The 20,635-nt window shown below is 42.2% G+C and overlaps 1 protein-coding gene and 1 pseudogene across 1 annotated transcript in view; one reads left to right on the top strand and one right to left on the bottom strand.

Moving 5' to 3' along the window:
- The first annotated feature begins 4,227 nt into the window (after positions 1-4,227).
- PRKAR2A (protein kinase cAMP-dependent type II regulatory subunit alpha) overlaps positions 4,228-20,635 on the top strand; it is a 61,818-nt gene continuing 45,410 nt past the window's right edge. The window contains exon 1 of the mRNA XM_040246993.1: positions 4,228-4,743. Coding sequence (XP_040102927.1) covers positions 4,491-4,743 — 253 coding nt within the window. The 5' untranslated portion in view covers positions 4,228-4,490. The remainder of the gene's footprint in view (positions 4,744-20,635) is intronic.
- Positions 7,015-7,194, bottom strand: LOC120868430 (annotated as a pseudogene).

Here is a 20,635-nt window from a genome sequence, read left to right as displayed (position 1 = left end):
TTTCTGGATGATGGTCAAGTAAAAAAAAAAAAATAACTGCTTCAAGGATGAAAACTGTTTGTTCTCTTCCTGGGAAAATTAATTAATTCAGTGTTACGCTTTCCCGTCTCATGCTGCGGGATACCTTTGTTTAATCTCTCACTGATGAGGAGATGGCCTCCGAGGTGTCTCCTGAAGCTCTTCTCGGCACTGCTCAGTCCTTGAGACAGTCCTGAGACCTCAACCTTTTCCCGGGAGCCCTGGGAGTGCGTTTGCATTCTAGCTAAATGCTAACCATTCCCATGGCTCAGGATCACTTTTACAGTCTCCTGCTTCTGAATAATTTGCCCTTTGAAACAGCTTCTATTGGAAAGTGGAATATTTTGATTCTTTGATGCTAGTGCTGGTGGATTCTTTTACTCCTCTGGGGATTCAACAGATGTGAAGTCAAAAAAAGGGAAGCCCCTGGGGGCATATGTGTGAAGGGAGCAGAGCAGATGGTGAGTAACCCTCTTCTGGCTGGCACTTCCTGTTTATGATGCACTTTGAAATGCCACCTGTTCCTGATATGTCTCTTCTCTCCTTGATGGGGGTAAGGGTTGGGGAGAGATTGGGGCCCCCTTAAGGAATTTCTTAGACTGCTACAGACAGCATTAAGTAGAAGCAGTAAGGGTTAAAACAACCAGGCAGTGAGAACAGCCTTATCCAAGCACAAAGAGGAGTATTAACTGGGTCAAAGGTAAAGGACAGAGGGGAGGTTGTTCCAACCTCAGCCTGTTAGAAGCAATAGCAGCACCATTTCTGCTGTAAGGTCTGTGCAAAATAGAAACAGGTGATGGTAGACACTAAGTATGCAGGGAGACTGGGCCAGGGGACTGGTATGTAGAGTGGGTCAGATGAACAACAAATCCCAGGAGATGGGTGGGGGTTGGGCTAGGCTTAGAGAAGCAGCCCCTTGGGGCAGAGGAGAGGGAGGTGTTCCTACTGGGGGTGAGTCCTCCAGACCAGGTGGAGGGCATCAGAGGGCAGACAGTGATGCCCTCTGTCTGCATCAGGGGGTCTGGGCCAAGAGCAGGGTGTCCTCCAGAGAAGTCTAGGGGACTATGAATGTCTCCCTTCTTCCTGGAAAGAGGTTCATGATTAAAAAAAAACTTTTAAATCATGAACCTGTCAAGAGCACAGGAAATAACTGTTCCATTGGAAATAGCAGTTGGTACCCTACCCATGTTCATTATCAGCAGACTCACTGCTCTTAGACTAGACAGGTGCCCCACTTGAGTAAGCATCAGTTCAGTTCAGTCGCTCAGTCGTGTCCGACTCTTTGTGACCCCATGAATCGCAGCACACCAGGCCTCCTTATCCATCACCAACTCCCGGAGTTCACCCAGACTCACGTCCATCGAGTCCGTGATGCCATCCAGCCATCCCATCCTCTGTTGTCCTCTTCTCCTCCTGCCCCCAATCCCTCCCAGCATCAGAGTCTTTTCCAATGAATCAACTCTTCGCATGAGGTGGCCAAAGTACTGGAGTTTCAGCCTCAGCATCATTCCTTCCAAAGAAATCCCAGGGTTGATCTCCTTCAGAATGGACTGGTTGGATCTCCTTGCAGTTCAAGGGACTCTCAAGAGTCTTCTCCTAAGCATAGTTGTAAACAATTCTGAGAACTGGCCCCATGGTGTCCATGTCTGTTCCGAGGGTGGTAGTGTGGCAGCCTGTGCAAAATGATGACTACCTTCTGGGTGGTGAGTATATCTGTGTTGAGTAGAGCATCTTGCAGGATTCTGGGGCCTCCTCTTCTGTCTACCATGGTCTCTGTATTTCTCTTGCTTTCGAGGGTCTCTGTTCTTGACCTTTCCCACCCACCATTACTGGCTGTTGGCAGCTGTTTCCCAGTTACTGGCTGCCTGCAGGTTCAGTTGCCATGGTAACCCCCAGTGGTTCCAGTGGACAGGCTTGAATGAAGGCAATCCTAGAAGGGTGAGGATCGAAAATGTGGGGCTTGGGCCTCTCGTATTCTCTCTTGTTCCAAGGCCCTGTTCTTTTGCCAGCGCAGCTGGACCCTCATGAAGGCCCTGGGAACTCCCCCTTGCTATTGAAGGGTTTCCCCAGAGGGGCAGAGATGGATCCCTGCTCTGAGGACCAGGTGCAAGGGGAGGAGAGTCAAGCTGGACCTGGAGGCTGGCTCTCCATCCTTCCTCTGAAGCTGGTCTTTGGAGACAGGTGAGGAACAGCTATGCAGTTCCTGATTTCTGTAGTCCTCATTTCCTCCAGGTCTGAAGATGCCTTTGAATGCCATGTTTGCTAGCTGGCTGGCTGGCTGACCAAGCTAGGGTATCTGAGACTAAGCCAGGAGGACCAACCTCCTTCAGGCAGAGGTTGAGAGGGGGTCCTTGGAGTGACTGAGAGAACCTGCCCACCGTCAGTTCTGTCATCAGTCCTGGAGTAGCTTCCTCCTACCCTGTTTGCAACTGAAGTTGGAGTCCTAATTGTACAGCTGCCTTTCCCCCTTTCAAATGTATAAAACCTGACAAATGGGAAAACTAGAGAGTGGAGTTGCGAATTTACCTTCCTGAAAGGTTAGTGGTAGGATTTCTTGAAGTGGGTCATATCCCCAGTTGTGGCAGAGCAGTGGGAGTCCCACCTTGGTTTCGAGTATGGGCTGACTCCTGGAAAACTTGGAAGGGTCAGTCTACACAGGAGCAGAGGAGAGTTGAGGAACCCTGCCCCTCCAGCTTCTCATTGCCCTGTCCTCACTGAAGTCTTTATATTCTGAGATCAGACACATAGCTTTGAATCAAAGGATCCTAGTTCTGAGACAGGTCAGGAGAGCAGTCTCACTGGCTCTTCTTGCTGTGTGAAAATTTATTATTCATTTATTTAGTAAATCTTTTGCAAGATTGTGCAATAAGGACACCAGCAGGGAATGAGCTGGACACTACCCTTCCCCTAACAAAGTTGATGGTTCAGAACTTCTCCCAGGAGTCAAGAAACTTGTCCAGGGAGACACTGCTCTTTGGAATCACAGACTTGCCTGGCCTGGGGGCTGGGTGGCTTCTGCACCAGTGGGGATCAGGTATTCCTGCTTCTAGATGCTCAGTTCCCAGCAGCACTGAGCTCCTGGATGTGTGCCAAGGCAAAATGAGAGGTCCTAGTAAGAATTTAATTAATACTGGGTAATTACCAGGCAGAGCTTAACCATCCCAAATGCTTTCAGATTCCCAAGGCTATATCTAGTCACTTTCTGACTTGGCCCAGCAGAGAGTCAGGATGCTGTCCCATGCTTACTGGGACTTTGGTCAGCACCTGGGCTGTGTTATGGACACACTGGGAAGGTTTCCACTTTTTTCTCTTCCTTTGCAATCTGCTGTAGGTGAAAGTGCAGCTTGGGAAATAGCATGGCCTCTCCAGATTGCTTAGGCCCCTTCCTAGGGACAAAGGAAAACAGTGTGTTGCCATCTGCTGAAACACCATCAAGCAATGCTGGCTCAGGGCCCAGGGTCCAGGGCAGAGTATGGGGAGAGAATAGGTGTGCAGACCTAGTCCTGGGAATCCTCAAGCAGAGAAACAGGCACAGTAGTCATTCCTGCCCTAGGCTTTATTCCTTTTTCTCAAGGAACATATTTTCTAACTCATTTTTCCAGATTTATCTGCCTGTGGCTCCCAAATTATTATACCATCGAAACTCCTACAGTCTACAAGGCCTTCTTTCTTTGACATCTCACAGACCTCCTGCCAGACTTTGGAGGGTCCTATGATCATGCCACCATGCCACCCAACAGTCAGGGTGGTTGTGACTTTCCCAGGTCTTTACTCTTGTTGTCCTCTATGTCCACATGGCTTTCCTCTGGCTCTTCCTGTGGTTATATCCTGCCCAGGCCTCGGAGTCAGCTTGAATGTCACCCCCCAAAGAGGGTCCCCTTATTCTCCACCATATCTGGAACCACACCGAGATGGTAAGGTGGCATTCTTGCCTTTGGCTCTCAGCTATGTCCCTGGTACCCAGTAAGGGCAGGCAGATGGTTGGATCTTAGCGTGTGCTGAAAGAAGAAATGAAAGATAAAAGGCACCAACACTCCGCTTAGCGGGTAGACCTCTCATCCTTGCGCCTGGACTGAAGATCACCAGGGCAGCCGGGCGAGCAGACTGCCCCTTGGCGCAAGCGCACTGAGGGCTGGCGCTCGGCGGGAGCGCGCACGCTCGCGGCCGCGTGCGTCACAACCCGGGCTCCCGCCCCGCCCGTCCCGCTCGCCCGCTCGTCGGTGCCCGCGGCGGCGGCGGCGGCGGCGGCGGCTGCCCAGTGACAGCGGCGGCGGCGCCAGGCCGGCCGGAGTAGCGTAGGGTGGTGGGGCCCGGAGACACACACCCGGCCAAAGGGCGGCGTGGCGCGAGGAAGGCCCGACCCGGGTCGCGCGTGAGGAGACCTCGCGGGGCGCCGGGCGAGAGGCCGGCGTGAGGGAGCGCCCGCCTAGGCGGTGGCCGCCGGCGGCCCGGTCCCGCCTGCCGCCGCCGGCATGAGCCACATTCAGATCCCGCCCGGGCTCACGGAGCTGCTGCAGGGCTACACCGTGGAGGTGCTGCGGCAGCGGCCACCAGACCTCGTCGACTTCGCGGTGGACTATTTCACCCGCCTGCGCGAGGCCCGCTCCAGAGCCTCCACCCCGCCCGCCGCCCCTCCTTCCGGCTCCCAGGATTTCGATCCCGGCGCTGGCCTGGTCGCCGACGCGGTGGCGGACAGCGAGTCGGAGGACGAAGAGGACTTGGACGGTAGGCGGCGGGCTGGGCAGGGGTTCGAGGTACGGGGACCGAGGGAGCGGTGCCGGGGGGCGGGGGTCTCTCGAGATCCAGAGAAGGGGCTGCGAGGGGCCAGGCCCGCCACCCTGGGCCGGGACCTTGGAGCCCGCGAGGGGAGTTCGTCCGGGTTCCCCAAGCCGCCGGCGTGAGCCACTTCCAAATTGAGCTCGGCGATCCTGCCAGCCCCGGAAAGCAGCGAGCGAGTTGTCAGATTCAGCTCGAGGGAAACGTGCGCGCTTTCGGCCCGCGTGCTGGCGCAGGGCCGGAGGGGCGTGGAGCCCACGGCCGCCTCACCTCGGCTGGAGAAGCTTCGCCCGGTTTCGTTGCGAAGACAAGAACGTTCGCCTACGCCGACTCGGGTTTCCTAACCAGGACGGTAACTTGGGAAAGAACTCATTTTGTGAAAAGTTATCGTGCAAAACTTTAAGCGTAGACAGAAATGGAAAAGGTGACCTGAACTCCCTATATACCGTCACCCACGTTACACAGTTGAAATATGTCACAAATGTTTCATCTATACTTTTTTTTTTCCTCTCCTTTGCTGAAGTATTTTAAAGCAAGTCCCAGCATTTTACGTTCTTTCAGCCTTGGATACTTCAGTATATGTATAAAGATATATGTATAAAGATCTATTTAATTTGCCTAAAATCACTGGATCAAATGTGGTGAGAGTCAACAATACATTTTTTTTCTCATATATGGTGCAGGAAACACTAGTAACACCTCTATATCTGATTTAAGCAAGATTGTCAAAAAGCAATTCCATTTTCCTTGATGGCTTCAACACAGACTTTGTCAGTTTAACGATAGAATTACCCTAGTTTTGAACAGCCAGAATTTAACAAAACAATGAAAACATTTGAGAGACAAAGTTAGAGACTTAGTGTTTACTAGCTCACACTGAGAAAACCCCCAACAACCTAGTTTTGAGTTGAATCCGCATGGCAGTTAGGCTGGCAGGGAGTTAGTTATTGGTCATTGCTACTGGAGGTTGTAAGGTTCAGTGCTGTGGGCGACTTCCCTTAGTTTATTCACGCTACGAATGGAAATTGTTCGGCCATGTTACCCTAGCTTTAATACACATTAAATTATGGGTTTTTCACCTTAAACCTGGAAATCAGAAATTATTTCACAAACCCCTGCCACAGAACTGCTTTGTGGTCTAAGACAAGCCATGGAACTTGTCTGATTTCAAATTTGCTTATCTTTAAAATAGGGTTAGTGACCACAATCTCCCAGGAATAAATGTGTTTTTAAACGATTTATTTCAGGAGTGACTTCTGCATTTGTTTCACTGTCATAACAATAAATCACAAAGTTGTAACTTGCTTTGCAACAATCTTCATTTACCCAAAATGTTATTATTTTAGCTATTAGTCGCAGGTGAGTAAAACAGAATTTCCAAGTTTTGTGTCATGTCTTCAGTTTTTGGTCATTTTTTATATGTTTTTCAAAGTTGAATTGACTTAAATCTTTGTAACCCTGTGCTTTATTTTACTGGTATTTAATTTTTTTTGTTTATATCTCTTCTGTGGCTATGCTAAGTATAATTATAGCAGTCAACACAAGGTGAACTTCTATTTACAGATAATAGACTAAAAATACACTGCACACAGTGAGATACCACTTCATACCCATGTGGTTGGCTATTATGGAAAAAAAAAAAAAAAACAGAAGAGCAAGTGTTGGTGAGGATGTAGTGAAATTGGAACTCTTGCTTACTGCAGGTGGGAATGTAAAATGTCCTGGCTGCTGTGGAAAACGGTTTGACTTTTCCTCAAAAAGTTAAACATAAAATTACTGTGTGATCAAGCAATCACACTATGTGTATACCCCCAAAGAACTGAAAGCAGGGAGTCAAACATATTTGTATGCTCGTGTTCATTGCTGCATTAATTCACAACAGCCAAAAGATAGCCCAAGTGTTCTATAGACAGATGAATGGATAAATGTGTTATATATACAAACTGTGGTACATATGTACAGTGGCACACTATTCATCCTTAAAAAGGAATGAAATTCTGATGTATACTACAGCATGGATGATTCTTTGTTTTTTCCAACAACGTTTCATATTTATTACTGAGTCTCATAGACTGATAGTGAGAAAACAAAGACCATCAGGAGCCAAGTATTACAGTAGTGATGTTCTTTTTTTTTTTTTTTAGTAGTGATGTTCTCGCTGTGATTTGGCTGGTTAAAAAAGTGGTCTTAACATGTGTGCCACTTTTTATGTGAGGCTTCTTATAGACCCAGCTTGGTTCTTCTCCAGTGTCTTCTCTGGGAATTGTACCTGATCTTATTGCCAGTTTTCATTCAAATCCATTGAGGAATGGGCCGATTCTGCTTTTGTTTCTTGGCCAGGAATCACTTGATCCTGAAAGTCTTGTGAGACGATATGGTGAGGAGAGAACCCAACCGCATATAAGATGGCGGAGAAGAGAAAAGAGGAGGAGCGTGGATGATTCTTGACGACAGTATGCTAGTATAATATGCTAGACACAAAAGGACAGATATTGTATGAATCCATGTATATGAGGTACCTGGAATAGCCAAATTCATGGAGACAGCAGAATAGAGATTACTAGGAGTTGGGGAGAGTGGACAGTGGGGAGTTACTGTTTAATGAGGGCAGAGTTTCTGTTTGGAATGATGACAAAGTTTTGAGATTGGATAGGGGTGATGGTTGCACAATGTTGCAAATGCACTTAATGCCATGAATTGTACACTTCAGTGGTTGAAATGGTAAATTTTATGTTATGCAGAAAACATATATTTTTGAAAAGATAAGAAATACTAGGATTAGGATGACCAAAAAGTTCATTCTGGCTTTTCTGTAACATCATACAGAACACATTGCATATCCAGTGATTAGGAACATTAGGATAATAAGTCCACAGTACCTAAAATTAGAAATAGGGTATATAGTATTAGAACCATAATATATCAGAGAGACTTTACTTAGTAGGGCTTCCCTGGTAGCTCAGTTGGTAAAGAATCTGCCTGCAATGTCAGTTGGTAAGGAATCCGCCTGCAGTACAGGAGACCCCTGTTCGAATCCTGGGTCAGGATGATCCACTGGAGAAGGGATAGGCCACCCACTCTAGTATTCCTGGGCTTCCCTAGTGGCTCAGCTGGTGAAGAATCCACCTGCAGTGCTGGAGACCTGGGTTCGATCCCTGGGTTGAGAAGATCCCCCTGGACAAGGGAAAGGCTACCCACTCCAGTATTCTGGCCTAGAAAATTCCATGGACTGTATTATCCATGGGGCTGCAAAGAATCGGACACGACTGAACGACTTTCACTTTCACTTCACTTAGTAAGGCCCTGAATGGCTAACCACCAATTCAGTTTATGAAAGTGTATGCTACTAGAAACACTCAAAAAGCCTCACTAATTGTTATTGGTTTAGTTTAACAGCAGTTTGATATCAAACAACACATCAAATATGAAGTATTAGAATGAATATTTCATTCTTTGGAAAGCCTGAAGAGTTCAGACTTTAATGACTTATTAGTAAGTTACTCTGACTGCTAAGTTGCTTCAGTCGTGCCCGACTCTGTGTGACCCCAGAGACGGCAGCATCCTCATAAGAATAATAACTTGGCATCTAGACTTGATTCACTTCTGTAATTACAGTAAAACATTTATATTTGTGGGTCTCAGCATTTTTTTCTTTTTTGGTTTTTGGAGACATAATCCATATACCACATAATTAACCCATTTAAAGTGTATAGTTCATTGGTTTACTGTATCTACAAGATATGTACAACTGTCACCACAGTCAGTTTTAGAACATTTTTATCACCCCCCCCAAAAGACACCCCATACACTTCAGCCATCACCTGCCCACATCCCTATTCCCCTCAGTTTTAGACAATTACTGATTTCCTTTCTGTCTCTATGAATGTGCCTGTCCTGGCCAGTTAATTTAAATGGAATCATAAAGTATATGGTCTTTTTGCTTCTGGCTTCTTTCCCTTAGCAGAATATTTTTAAACTTCACCAATATTGTAGCATATGTTAGTGCTTCATCCCTTTTTATTGCTGAAACCTGTTCCATTGTGTGAATCTGCCACATTTTGTTTGTCCGTCCAGCAGTTGATGGGCACTTAGGTTGTTTCCATTTGTTTATTATTACGAATAACGCTGTTGTGAACACTCCTGTGTATAAGTTCCTGTGTGGACTTGGGTTTTCATTTCTTTCTGGTATATACACAGTAGTAGAATTCTTGCACCATGTGGTAACTTTTATACTTCATATTTTGAGAAACTAATTGTTTTCCAAAAGTGGCTGTGCCATTTTACATTTTCTAACCAGCAGTGTAAGAGGGTTCTGATTCCTCTCCATCCTTATCAATGCTTTTTATCTTTTTTATTATAGCCAGCCTAGTGGGTAGGAGAAGGCAATGGCACCCCACTCCAGTACTCTTGCCTGGAAAATCCCATGGACAGAGGAGCTGCAGTCTGTGGGGTCGCTAAGAGTCGGACACAACTGAGCGACTTCACTTTCACTTTTCACTTTCATGCATTGGAGAAGGAAATGGCAACCCACTCCAGTGTTCTTGCCTGGAGAATCCCAGGGATGGTGGAGCCTGGTGGGCTGCCGTCTATGGGGTCACACAGAGTTGGACACGACTGAAGCGACTTAGCAGTGGGTAGGAAGTAGTAGCTACCTCACTGTAGTTTTGCTTTGCAGTTTCCTAATGATATTGAGCATCTTTCCATGTGTGTGTGGGTCATTTGTGTATCTTTGAAGAAATGTCTATTCAGGTCCTTAGTCTACTTTTTAAAATTGGTTTGTCTTTGTATTGGTAAGTTCTGAGAGTGCTTTGTATATTCTAAGCAAGTCCTTTACCAGATATATGACTAAAAAATACACTCTGCATTTAGCAGGTTGTCGTTTTACTTTTTTGATATTGTCTTTTGAAGCATGAGTTTTTAATTTTTACTAAGTCCAGTGTATCATCGTCTTTTATTGTTTGTGCCTTAGGTATCTTATTTAAGAAGCCATTGCCAGACCCAAGGTCATGAAGATTAACCTCTCTGTTTTCTTGTATGAGTTTTACAGTTTTAGCTTTACATTTAGATTATAGTACTTTGGGGTTTTTTTTTTTTTTTTGGCCATGCAACGTAGGAGAACTTAGTTCCCCAAGCAAGGATCAGACCTGTGCCCTGTGCAGTGGAAGTGTGGAATCTTAAGCACTGGACTGCCTATGTCCCTAGGTTGTAGTACATTTTTGTTATTTTTTGTTTAAGAAGTAAGGTACTTCATTCTTTTATATGTGGTTTTTCCAGCACCACTTTTTTTTTTTTTTTTTAAGTATTTATTTATTTGGCTACACCAGATCTTAGTTGCACCATGTTGCAACTTAGTTGTGGCATGTGGGACCCAGAACCCTGATCAGGGATTGAATCTAGGCCGGCTGCATTAGGAGCACAGTGTCTTGGTCACTGCACCGCCAGGAAAGTCCCCAGCACCACTTATTAAAAAGACTATTCTTTCCCCATTTAACTGTCTTGGTACTCTTGTTGAAAATCAGTTGACTGTAAATGCGAGAGTCTGTTTTGAACTCTCAGTTCTATTCCATTGATCTGTATATCTGACTGTGCGCCACTCCTGCATTCCTTGACTACTGTAGATTTGTAGTAGTTTTGGAATCAGGAAATGTGAAATTTCCAGCTTTGTTCTTTTTCAGAGTTGCTTTGCCTATTTGCATTTCCATATGAATTGTAGGATTAATTTGTCAATTTCTGCAACAAGGCCAACTGGGATTTTGACAGAAATTGCATTGAATTTGTAGATTAATTTGGCGAGTATTGTCTTTTAACAATGTTAAGTCTTCAGATCTGTGAATATAGAATGTCTTTTCATTTACTGAGATCTTCTGTAATTTCTAAATTAAAGAACCACAAGTGTCTTGTAGTTTTAAGAATATAAAGTTTTCACTTCTTTTATTAAATTTATTCCTAAGTAATTTATTTCTCATGCAGTGATTGTAAATGAAATTGTTTTCTTAATTTCATTTTCGGATTGATCATTGCAGATGTATAGAAATACAGTTATTTTTAAGATATTGATCTTGTATCTTGCAGTCTTGCTGAACTTGTTATTAGTTCTCTAGTTTTTTAGTGGATTCCTTAGGATATTTCCTCAGCATTTTTTATTCCACAGTGTATACCACATAACAGTTGGAGTTGGTTTAAATTGCATTATTGGAACTTTTTTGAGACTTGCTTAATTATAATAATATTTCTACATTCACATATCTGGATCTCTCAGGAGGATTTTGACACAGTTGAACCAGCCCTTTTTGAAACTTTCTCCCTCCTTGGCATCGGTTTCTTTATTCCCCTGTGTCTTGACTCTCACCTCTGTCCTTTAAATGTCTGTTGATGATCCCCTGAATTTGGTTTGTTTACTCTTTATCCCTCAGTGACAGTTCTCTTCCTAAGCATTGAACCTGCCCTTGAACCTGAACCTTCCAAATCAAAACTTGCTGTTAGACACACACACTATTTATGATTGTCTTGTCAGCTGGTCACCTCTCATTCATCTCTCAAACTCATTATGCCTAAAACTAATATTGTCAACTTACCTGTCACACAGCTCTGTTTTCTCTGCAGTCACCTTTTTCTGATTTCTTCAGCAAGAAACCCAGAAATCCATCACTTTCTTCCTCTCTCTTTTGCACTCTTTCAGTTTCATTTATTTTGATCTCTGGGTTCCCCCATCTTCTCCTTCCCTACTGTCCCTTCCCTGCCTTGGGTTTGCTTTTTATTACTTCTTAAAAGAGAAAAATTATTTGACTGCAACAGGTCTTAGTTGTGGCATGTGAACTTTCAGTTGCAGCATGTGGGATCTAGTTCATTGTCCAGGAATTGAACCCAGGCCCCCTGCATTGGGAGCATGGCATCTTAGCCAGTGGACCACCGGGGAAATCCTTATATTGCTTCTTAGCTGGATGCATCCTGTAGGTCTCCCACTCATCTGTCTTCCACCCATCTATACTCTACACTGTCACCAAAATCACCTTTCTTTCCTTTTACCTCCCTGTAAAGAATTGTGGTAAATTGAATGTAATGTAAAATTTGCCATTTTAACCGTTTTAAGTGTACAGTTCAGTGCCATCAGTTCAGTACCTTCACAATATTGTGCAGTCCCCTTTCTTTTTCAGTCAGGTAAACTTTTTTTGAAGTAAAACATATGTGCAAACGGTGCACAGATCGCAGACTGTGCAGCGTGATTGTTCATAAAGTGTACACACTATGTATTTCTTCAACTTGCTCTGGAAATGTCAGCTGGAGGAGACTTTTTTTTTTTAACCTCTTTTTCTACATTTTACCTAATTTACCCATAAATACTGTTCTGCGATTAGGACAGCTTGCATTTATTAAGCCTTTATTCTTTATTAGTCTCAGTGCTCAGTTATTTATTATGCATTATCTCATTGAATCCTCCTGATCTTTTGAAAAAGGTAGGGACTATAAATATCTCCATTTTACAGATAAGGAAATTGAGACCTAGAAACTATCCAGGACCATATAATAAGCATGGTTTGACTTTAGCCTGCATTTAATGCCATTATACTATTCATTTTATTTCATGCCTGAACTGCCTCTCATTTTTTTCTTGTCTTATTATTTTTTTTTACAGAAAAGGCTATAAGCATTTAAAAATTTCTTTACATAGCTGTCATAATGCATTTTTTATTTTGGCAGAATATACATAAAATGTACTGTGTTACCATTTTAAAGTATACAGTTCAGGGGCATTCAGTACTTTCACGATTTTGTGTAACTGTCACCACAATTTTGTTCTTCCTTTTCAAGATTCTTTTGAGTTTTCAGGACTCCTTGCAATTCTATATGAATTTTAGGATCAGGTTTTTCCATTTCTGCAAAACAAAAACACAAAACTTGTTTTCTTAAACTTCATATTCAGTTTGTGAATATATGCAGCTGCAACTGATTTTTGTATGTTGATCTTGTGCCCTGCAACTTGTGGATTCTTTAGGATTTTTCTGTATATACGATCATGTAATTTGTGAGTAGTTCTATTGTTCCTTTTTGATTTGAATGCCCTTTTATTTATTTAACTTGCCTAATTGCTCTGGTAAGGCTTTCAGTACTATGCTGAATAAAGGTGACTGAAACCGGCATCAGTGGTGTTGGAAGCAGTGAAGAGGTCAAATTGGATAAAGCCAGTGTTGAAATGATTGACTCAGCTGTGATTCTTGGGGATAGAGGCTCTAGTGGGGTTGTGATGGAAGAGGTCAGGTGCCAGTGGGTCAGGGAGTGTGTATGTGTGTGTGTTTATGCGTGTGTGTGTGTGTGAGTGAGAGAGGGAGGGAGGGAGGGAATGAAGGAGGGAATAAAGAAGGAAAGAAGACAGAGCCTGCAGAAGATTTACATAAAAAATGGTGAGTATGTTTTGAAGAAGAAAGTACAGATATGAAGGCAGGTCTCTGATTTTGTTTTGTTCAGTTAGAGTCACCATAAGCATGTTCACATGCAGAGGGAAAGGAGCCCGTGGAGAGCTAGTGTCTGATGGAGCAAGGTCCTAGAGTCAGGGATGGGGAGCTGGATTAGAATGGAGGGAAAAAGTGGGGACATCTCATATTCAGAAATGAGAGAGGAATGCTATTTGCTTTAGCTGTTATTTAATTTAAAGGATAATTTAAGGTTTTACTTCTGTGTGCTCTTAATTCAAGGCTTTGTCTTTTACTTACTTTAAGTAAGGAACACCAGAGGTGAACATCTAAGCTAAGGGGAAACAGTAGGGAGGTTTTCCAAAAAAATTTAAAGAGAACTATTGTATGACTGAGCAATCCCAGTTCTGGGCTTTTTCCAAAAGAAAACAAAAACGCTAATTCAAAAAAAATAAGCACACCGCTGTGCTCAAGGCAGCATTATTTACAGAAGCAAGATAAGAATGCAACCTGAGTGCCCATTTTTAGGTGAATGGATAAAGATGTGGTACATATTTACAGGTGGAATATTACTCAGCTGAAAAAGAGAATGACATCTTGCCATTTATGACAACATCGATGGACCTAGAGGGTATTATGCTGAATGAAATAGGTCAGACAGAGAAAGACAAATACTGTATGGTTTCACTTGTATATAGAACTTAAAAAATAAAACAAATTCACTAATGTATTAAAACAGAGACAGACTAACAGACACAGAGAACAAACTGGTGGTTACCATAGGGGAGTAAAGTCAGGGGAAGAGTGAAATTGGTGAGGGAGATTAAGAGGTTCACACTTCCAATAATAAAACAAGTAAGTCACAAGGATGTAACATACAGCGTAGGGAATATAGGTAATAGGATGATAATCATTTTTTATGGTGACAGTTGGTAGCAAGTTACTATGGTGATCATTTTGTAGCATATAAAAATATTAAATTACTATATTATACATCTGAATGGAGAAGGCAATAGCACCCCACTCTAGTACTCTTGCCTGGAAAATCCCATGGTAGGCTGCAGTCCATGGAGTCGCTAAGAGTCAGACACGACTGAGCGACTTCGCTTTCATTTTTCACTTTCATGGTTTGGAGAAGGAAATGGCAACCCACTCCAGTGTTCTTGCCTTGAGAATCCCAGGGATGGGGGAGCCTGGTGAGCTGCCGTCTATGGGGTCGCACAGAGTCGGACACGACTGAAGGGACTTAGCAGCTTACATCTGAAACTAATATAATATTGAAAGTCAATTGTATTTCAAATAAAAAAAGATAACATGATCTGCTAGGGCTCTTCTGGCATTTCGTATCATCACAATAAGTTTTTCTCACGTGTGTATTTTTTTCTGTTTAGTGTAAAATGTAGTGTATGACTCTTTGGAATTAAAAAAAGGTAATCATGGGGCTTCCCTGGTGATCCAGTGGTTAAGACTCCACGCTTCTACTGCAGATGAGGCCAGGAAAAAAAAAAAAAAAACAGGCATGTTTATCTTACATTATTTCTTTTGCATTTGAGATTCTATTTAAATGAATTTAAGATTAAAAAATAGATGGTTTGAGTTTTTTAGTCCAAGCCCTGATATCTGCTAGGGAATTTGTTAATAACAGTTTTCAGATGTGATACCCACAAGATAATGTGTGTGAAGACACTGACTAAAGATGTCAAGATTTGGATGAAGATTTTGTTGGTAAACCAGTGGCTGGAGAATTATCGTTCAGTTTGCAATGTTACTTTTTTTCCTGCAGTGTTATTATTAAACCTTTTTTTTTAGACATCCATTATTTTTAAACAAAAGTAGAATGATGATTAGAGGAGAATTTGCTTCATGCTGTAAATGCTTGATGACTCTCTTCAGAAAGATTATTAAAGCTTTTTGTTTGGTGACTCCGTGATCATTAACAGGGCAACTGCTCTGTCTTACTGTTACTAAACCAAGAGTCCAGTGTTCAACTAATGGGTTGGTTTCTCAACTCACAGAGAAGTCATGTCTGATTGGTGATGCTCTGGGTTTTTTTTTTTTTTTTTTTTCTGTTGATAGCGATCCACAGATAATTCTCAGAGTACGATTCAATTTAATGCATACCAGATTTTTAAGTGTTGTGTAGGTCTCTCAGATGATTGGTATCTGAAATGCCAACAAGTGAGAGAGGGATTTAACACTGTAAAATGAGTGGTCTTGTATAGCTTTTTTCATGCCTTCTTTATTTTTATAAGTTGGCTAGGGAGTTTTCACAGTTTGTTTTTGTTGAATAATAAAGAACATGTCTGGCCTTTGTCCCAGATTCCTGGCAGAGAACTTCTAAAACTCTTAGAATTTCCCAAGTAATGGAAATATTTTTGTTATACATAAGCCCCCTTGGATCAGACTTGAGTTTATGTGAATGAGATGATTCAAAATGGGGCCTGGTCACCAGAAAAACCAACCATGTAATTAGGACGTTGGAGCTTTGAGCCAATCTGACCTCTGGGGAAAGTTGAGGGACTGGAGGTTGAATTTAACGTTGTAGCCCATGATTCAGTCAATCGTATCTTTGGAATGAAACCCAGTAAAGCTCTGGACATCAAAGCGTGGCAGAACTTCCTGGTTGATGATATGCTGGGAAGGTGAGGCACCCTGATTCTGTGAGAAGAGACAGGGAAACTCAGTTCAGGGCCCTCCCAGACTGTGCTATGTGTGTATCTTCATTTAGCTAATACTGCTTTATATCCTTTATAATAAAACTGTAATAATAGGTATGTGCTTGCTTGTGTGTGTTCAGTCATCTAACTCTTTGTAACCCCGTGGACTGTAGCCCGCCAGGCTCCTCTGTCCATGGAATTTTCCAGGCAAGAATACTCGAGTGGGTTGCCATTTCCTTTTCCAGGGGTCATCCCAACCCAGGGATCGAACTTGCATCTCCAGTGTCTCCTGCATTCTCAGGTGGATTCTTTACCCACTGAACTATCAGGGAAACCCCCAGGAACAGGTATTTGTGAGTGTGTGCTCAGTCGTATCTGATTCTTTGCAACCCCATGGACTGTGGCCTGCCAGGCTCCCCTGTCCATGGAGTTTTTCAGGCAAGAATACTGGAGTAGGTTGCCATCTCCTAAAGTCCTGTGAGTTGTTGTAGCAAGTCAAACCTGAGAGTTGTGGGAACCTGTGAATTTGTAGCCAGTTGGTTAGACATGTTGGAGGCCCAGGACCACCAAAGTGCAGCTAGCAACTGGAGTAAGGGCAGTCTTGTTGGGGACCATGTCCCTGAAATGTGGACTCTGGTGCTACTCTGAGGGTTAGCCTCAGAATTGTATTGAAGTTTACCAGTTGGTGTCAGAATAGTTTTATATGCCTGTTACAATTCAACTTAAATTAGTGGCCAGATGTGAGTTGATGAGGTGATATACCCAAGAAGGGGGGCATGGCTTTTAGTCCTTTCTGGCCCAACTAGGGCCTCATTCATTCAGTCCATCTACATTTAGTGTCTGTGTATGACAGGGTCTGTGCCAGACAAAAGGTGGTAGGAACGTCCCCATACTTATTCCTTAGGAGTTTTTAATGTAATGTAGTAGACACATGGAATTTTTGCATTCTGTGGTAGAGAAGGAATCTCAGCTCTTGGAATGGCATTTTCATTCTTTGGCAGGACACTGGGGCTGGGTTAGAGATGGATTTTCTAGGCAGTGGGTACTTTAGGACCAGAGAGATGTCCAGTAGATGATGACAGGGGGTTGTGGGTGCCAATGGTTGTTTTAGAATAAATGACTGTTTGCTGGCTGGATGTGTGTATTAGGGCAGTGTTTTTGGAGAGAGGTTAAATGGACCACTGTATCAGAATTTCTCTGTCCCCTGGCTCCCCTATCCCTTCCCAGGAATGCTGGTTTTCTTTTCTACCCTTTTTTTAGTGATGGAACATGTCAATGGACAGTAGTAAAATGAATAGTGTAATAGCCCCCGTTGTCTCTTTATCCCCAACTCTGTTAACTCTTGGGCGGTGACTTGATTTATAGTGTTTGCTAATTTCTCTTGGGGAGTCTTTACCCATGTATTTACTATACCAGTATCAAGCTACCACACAATTTCACTGAACAAGAAGTTAGGTAAAGATTTTCAGAATCAGTTCTCCTGACCCCATCTCGTGACTCAGACCACCTTCCTCTTTGATTACTTTTTTTAAATATCAAAAATAATTTTATCCATAAATATTTAGGTTTATGTCCCTCAGGACTAGTTCTAAAAATATATCCACAAAACTTTTACCATATCTAAAATAAACAATAATTCATTAATATCAAATATTCAATCTGTGTTGACACTTCACACATCTTCAGATAAGGTCAAGAATTACATTTGACTGCCTTATCTTTTAAGCCTCTTTTAGTCTGTAGGATCTTTCTTGATCTCTCTCTTGTTTTCTTTGAAGACTATTTGTAGAATAAAGTTTATTTTATAGAGTTTTGCTGATTGCATCCCCATGATGTTTGCATCAAAGTTCCCCATCCCCTGTTTTTCCTCTCATTTCATAATTGGCACTAGAGCAGTGGTTTTCAAATGAGGTTCCAGGATCAGTAATATCAGCATCATCTGGGAAACTTATTAGAAATACAGATTCTTAGCTTCACTCCAGGCCTGTTGAATCAGAAACTCTGAAGAAGAGGCCTTCAGTCTTCTCAATGATTCTGGTGTATCCTAAAGTTTGAGGACCGTTGCTACGTCAGCTTGATCAGATTCAGGTTTGTCTCTTGCCCATCTCACTGCCTTACCCTCACCAACAGTGGTAGGTGTCAGGGAGATGCAGTAGAATGAGGAAGGGACAGACAGGAAAGGTGAGCTGCCAGCCTCCCAGGAAGTGAGGAGCACGGCCACGCTGCGTCTGGTGTCTGAGTTCTACTCAGGAGGAAATTTTACTGTCCAGTGGGTACCTCCACAGTGCTTTATCAGACAAACTGCCTTGATCATGAAGAACATTTGTTTCTGAATTTGCTGACCTCGAATGCTTAGAAACATCTCTTTATTTTGTATCTTACAAAGTCTCACTATGCAGAGAGTTACAGTCTTCATGTTACTTAGTTTCTACAGGTGGTCAGCATGAATACTTTTTAGACTTCTCTCTTTGCTGTAGAAAAATACAAATGTTCCAACTTTGCCTGCTTCCTTTCCAACTGACTTCCTTTAGTTTAGTTCATTAAATGTATTATAATTTCACCCCACAAAATCAAGATGAGCTCAGTCACAAAAGTGGCAAAGTGGTAGAAACAGTTATAAAGTAGTTAATACTTTTTAAAAAGCTCGTTCCATGTAAAAAAATTTTTTTCTAATTAAATGAAAAAGAAGTGAAGCTGGTCGTTGGGGATGAGAGTCTTCAAGAAAGAAGATTAAATGGAGCATGTCTGTAAAAAGGTAGAGCACATGTGCTCTGGTCCGGCTCCATTTTTGGTTGCATCCCTAGCCTCAGCACTTCCTTCATTGTCCGTCTCAGTACCTCCTGGCCAGAAAGTGGGTGTCCTGTGCCAGACTGCAGGCTCTCACTTCTTCACCAAGTAGGCTTGGGAATCAACTCCACTAGATTTGAGTATTTATGGAAGAGTATTTGTTGACCTTATATAGAAATTCTACTTAATAGGGTATTTGAACAAATTGAACAGGATAGATTGAGAGTACTAAGGTGCCTTTCTGCTTTCACATAATCATCAACTGCCCAATTTCATATAATAAAGAACTTTTTATCTAATTGAACCTTCTTTTGTGTTCCTCCTCCAAAGCTGTTTCCCTAAACATTTGTCTTCCGGAAAAGTATTTGGTGATGCGGGGAGAGAAGGAAATAGAAGCAGAGGTACATCACCATTATACTAAAAATGGCATGGGGAATCAAATTTGATTCTGTTGGGCTACAGTTTTATAAGCCAGGTCTTAAAATTTTCAGGTATCTCAGATTTTGCCCCAAGTAGCATGCACACTAATTCTGGCCTTGAAGGAATGGAAAGAAATGGTAGCAGAGTGGAAGCTAATGAAACAGTTGAACAATGAATTATATTTTCTTGTCGGATGGTGGTTTTTGTCACATCTCCTCCTACTGGATATGTGATACATTTTTCAAAGCAAATGAGGATGTTCAGGATAAGCCATTATTTAATCAGTAAGAATGAATATGCCCCTGCAGATGTTTTCACAAATATTTAGATAAACATTTTAACTTTAGTGTTTCTAAAGAAAAATAAATGATCAAAGTAACTTCTACCTATTATCAGTAATTGTAACAGATAATCCTTTGAAGAACAAAGATTCAAGGCCAGCAAGAAAGCAGTTATTGTAAAGTCCAGACTGGCTTACTGATCATGGACTTGAGAACTGTTTTTCAGCATCAAGTCACAGAGGAGAGGAGAGAGTATCTTTTTTTTTTTTAAGATGATAGTGAATAAAATCTTGTTAGCTCTTCAGAAGTAAGGATTTTTAGCAGTAATAAATAAAACTGTTTACATCAGTCATTAGAAATGCAAATCAAAACCATGATGAGATACTACTTTCTACCCACTGTTATAACAATAAAAAAGTATTAACAAGTGTTGACCAAGATATGGAAGAACTGGAACCCTCACATCCTGCTAATAAGAGTGGAAAATGGAAAACAGTCTGGCCATTCCTCAAAAACTTAACTATGGAGTTACCATACAACCCACCAATTTCACTCCTAGATGTATACCCAAGAGAAATGAAAACGTGTAAAATGTGTATACATGAAGGTTCATAGTAATGTTATTCTTAATAGCCAAAAAGTGGAAAAAACCCAGGTGTTCACCAGCTGATGAATGGATAGATGAATGTGGTATATCCATACAATGAAACTGTCTGACAGCAAAAAGAAATGAAGTACTAAAAGGTGCTATGAAAGGCCACATATTCTATTCTATTTATACAAAATGTCCAGAAAAGGCAAATCTATAGAGACAGTAAATTACTGGTTGCCTAGGGCCAAGGGGATTGGGCGCAATGGGGAAGGAGTGCTGATGGATATAGGGTTTCTTTTTGAGGTGTGGAAAAAGATCTAAAATTGATTATAGTAATGGAGACACAATTCTTTGAATATACTAACAACTGTTGCATACTATAAATGGTTAACTATGTGATATGTGGATTATATCTCAATAAGGCTATCACATTAAGAAAAATAAAGCTTTTTTTTTTTTTCTTCCCATCTTATCTCTAGCTATTGCAATCCCAGGCCCCCCCGAGATGTTAAGTTATGGCCAAGTACAGTTATGGTTACTTCTGTTGTTCTTTATATTGACTCAGTCTTTGTACTTAAAATGAACTTAAGTGGGGAAAAAAAAAAGTTTTTAAAAGAACTGTTGATGCTGATCTTAGAAAAGTACTCAGTTTTGGACCAGGTTCATCAGTAAATTTTGATTAGTTGGTAAGTACTA

This window comes from Oryx dammah, unplaced genomic scaffold, assembly GCF_014754425.2.
Source record: "Oryx dammah isolate SB20612 unplaced genomic scaffold, SCBI_Odam_1.1 HiC_scaffold_9, whole genome shotgun sequence".
In the NCBI taxonomy this organism is placed as follows: Eukaryota; Metazoa; Chordata; class Mammalia; order Artiodactyla; family Bovidae; genus Oryx; species Oryx dammah.
This window is presented reverse-complemented; position numbering and strand designations above follow the sequence as displayed.